This window comes from Crocodylus porosus, unplaced genomic scaffold, assembly GCF_001723895.1.
Source record: "Crocodylus porosus isolate Cpor-Errol unplaced genomic scaffold, CroPor_comp1, whole genome shotgun sequence".
NCBI lineage: Eukaryota > Metazoa > Chordata > Crocodylia > Crocodylidae > Crocodylus > Crocodylus porosus.
This window is the reverse complement of record NW_017728950.1, coordinates 1,934,004-1,937,452: the sequence shown is the minus strand read 5'-3', so window position 1 is coordinate 1,937,452 and position 3,449 is coordinate 1,934,004. Positions and strand designations below refer to the sequence as shown.

General features: G+C 51.4%; 1 protein-coding gene across 1 annotated transcript in view; it reads left to right on the top strand.

Annotated features, from left to right (window-relative positions):
* The first annotated feature begins 1,442 nt into the window (after positions 1 to 1,442).
* SLC35D2 (solute carrier family 35 member D2) overlaps positions 1,443 to 3,449 on the top strand; it is a 29,867-nt gene continuing 27,860 nt past the window's right edge. Inside the window, exon 1 of the mRNA XM_019554708.1 lies at positions 1,443 to 1,562. Within this exon, the coding sequence (XP_019410253.1) occupies positions 1,443 to 1,562 (120 nt within the window). The remainder of the gene's footprint in view (positions 1,563 to 3,449) is intronic.

The window sequence follows — 3,449 nt, the reverse complement described above, 5'->3', positions numbered from 1 at the left end:
GGTACCATTCCACTTCCATGCATAAGTAAGGGTTTTAATGGAACAAGTCGTTCTACATGCTAAATAGTGGATAGTTTCGTTACCGGAAGAATTATGTGTAAAACTCAAAAATAACTCCGTGTAATTAACAGGGATAACAGCTATACGAAAAGGGCCATCTGCAGCTGAGGTAGGTGCATGGGCACAAACTGAGCCTGAGGTGTGTCCAGTAAGTAACATCCACTCCCGTGAGGTGCGGAAGAATAAGTTGTCTGCAATGGGTAATGGGGACAAATCTAAACTTCGCTTCGCGCGTTTTGTAAAGGAATACATTAGAATGACATTAGTTAACAACAAAAAACAGATCAAAAAGAGTAACCATAGCTTCCAACGTCGGCGTGGGAGTACACTTGGTCCCAATGTGGGGGCAGTTGCTCCCGATCCCCTTGGTCTCCCCACAAGCCTCACCCATAGCCCCACAAATGACAGGGGGAGTGCCCGTGGGTCTCGCGGTGGCAGCGTGATGGATGGGCGAAAGAGAGGTTCAGCATCGGCCTCCTTGTCCTGTCGACAGGCAGACATCACGACGGGATACGATCACAGTCTCTGGTGGTTCGCTCAGTGATAATGTTGCCGTCGTTGTCCTGGCGGGTTTTCACAATCTCAGTAGAATGAACCTGAAGTGAGGGGGTTGGCACGGAGTTGGGCGCTGACGGAGGAGGCACTGGAGGAAGAGGCTCTGGAGGAGGAGTCTTGCCCCGCCCTTCAAGGAGTGGTGGATATAGCGGCGTCACCGGTGGAGGCGTCGCCTTGTCTCCCAAATATGATGGTGGGTCAGTAGGCGGAGCAGGGGGCGGGGGCTCTGGCTTGTCTCCGCCGCTCGGCCGTTGTTGAAGGGCGCCATCTTTGCTGGCACGGCTCATGGTAACGACCGCCACTTTATAATCATTCAAGCGGTTAAGGGTGGATACGAGGGTTTCAAGACAAGCACGCAAGCATGCGACTTTCTTTCCCTTCTTTTTCCCTTCTTTTAACACCCCGAGATCTTCAGCTAGGGCGTGCAGCCGCCGGTGACTGACGCCGCCGGGGATCGTGGATGGAGGGGGGGGCGATTCCTTGTAAGCACCCCTTGTCACCTGCAAGCACCGCGATCGCCTCCACACAACCGTCCCACTCTTGGGAGGGGCTGGCATCCCATTCAGGAGGAGGGAACTCGCTGGCTGTGGCGACCTGCTCCCCTTGGGCCGACGGGATAGAGAAAGCGACTGTGGGATCTCTTAATATGCAGCCGAGAGCGCGGCCTGTAAGACGGGCTTCCCAAGGTCTCCTGGGGTCTTCCCCAAGCCACACACAAAATACTTGGGTCCCGTCATTATCGGTGTGACCGGGAGCCTGATGGAATTGCAGATGGCGCCAAAGTTCATCAGCGTCCACAAGCTGCCTGCAGCCGGACGCCCAAGGACATGCCTGACAGCGGGACTGATCATCCCTGTCAGGATCTGCAGCTGACCATCCTGTTCGTGACGCCATGTGGACAGGATCTTTTGATAGTCAGGCTTACACAGATCACACTCACTTTAAAGGTCAGGCTTAATTTTATTAATAAGGGTTAAACAAAACAAAATCAACTATGCTGGGTGCACCAGTGAGCACCCACTCACACTGGCGATGTATCTCCAGGAAGGGTCGCCGGGATCAGGCGGGTCTGGCGTCCTCCCCTGCGGCTGGCCAGGCCGAAGGTCGCTCCGAGTCGATTCAGTGCTCAAACTCAAATAAAGATAACTTATATTGACTTCGCTTAAACAGTAGGTATATGCTAAAGTGAGAGAAATATCAATATGGACTCTTGCTGTGATTAAGCTAATTGGCTTTAAAATTATACTTTAAGTTAAATTTGCTTAACCTAAATATTTCAGTAACTGGTTTTAAAATTTCTTATATTTAATCTACATCTGTCCTTAAATTTTACACATTTTTCCTGATTCTTCAAAAAAACTTTTGATACATTTTTTAAAATAAACCAAAAGTACCACAGAGAGGGACACACAATCACTATAAAGCAGACAGACAAACTATTTTTTTCCCTTATTTTGGGGTCTCAAATCATACCTCGAGGCCCAATGCTTAACACTTGCATGCTCTTTGCTGGGGGTAACTTACACAAATAGAAGAGTACATTTATGCTTTTGCAAGAGGAAGAAATCTGGAAGGCAAATGAGCCCCTTAAATTGGGATGTCTGTGGGAGGACAGTAAGGAGAGCTGCAGAGTAGCTCTTCTTACCCAAGTTACTTCTATACGCATCTACCTTGGCCACCCATCTTGATGGATGACTACAGCTGCTACCACCCAGGTGCAGAAAAGGCACCCACCAGTTGGAGGTTTCCTGCAGTCCCACTACAGGAGGCTGAGCTTTTTGGTAGTTGTGTTGCAGAGTCCTGAACTCCCCTCACTTGCTGCGCTGGCTGTGTCACTACCTTCCTCCTCCCCAGCTCTCGTCCTGGAAGCTGTCCGGTCTGAATGACAATGATCAGCATGACAGAGAAGCAGATGATAAGGGATAGTTTCAAGGGAATTGAGATGCACAGGCCATGGATTGCAGCCAGTGCTAATCAGGCCACCCCAGGAAACAACAATGGTCACAGGCTGTGACTCAATTTCCCTGCTCCCTTAATCCTTATCCCACAGAAATGGGTGGGAGTACAGGCATGTGAACCTGAACTATATGAAACCTCCCCCCACACAGGCACAGGCACAGGCACAGGAGTCTGGGATTTGCCTCAAAACATGAGGACAGTTACTGAGATGAGGACCCTGGGACCTTGCCACCTGGTAGCGAGTATATATCTGTATTTCCTGCTCCATGGTGCTGCTCTTGGCAAAGTTGCCTGATGGCTAATCTCCGGATAAATCTGTATCTATAGTTCAGAGAAGCTTTCTTTGGCTGCTTCTGTCCTCCAGATAAAAAGAAAGCTCTCCAGAGTCAGCATCCTGGCTGGATCAGGCCTGGCACAAAGCACTCTGTGCGTACTGATCCCTTTCCCCTGCCTGATCTACTGCTCTGCTTTCTGTTCCCTGCTCCTTCTGTCACAGGGCTGTGCATCCCCTTCCTGACGGACCTTGTTGCCCACCCCTCACTACTGCCACCTGTGCGGACAGGAGCACCCAGAGTGCCCCAAGAACACTGGGGGCGGGGGGCTGGGCTATGACCCCTCAACACTGCCCCCACACATACATTGCACAGCCTGCCCCACGCACCCCCCTGCCTCCCACACGCATACATAGCCCCTACCCCACATACACACACCCCACCCCATCCCACACACGCACCTTGCCCCACACCCACCCTGCTCCACACACACACACACACACAAAGGCAGGCTACTTCATGCACATGCACCTTGCCCCCCACATGCCTTGTCACACACACGCCCATCCCACACACACAAACCCCACCGCCCCACACATATAC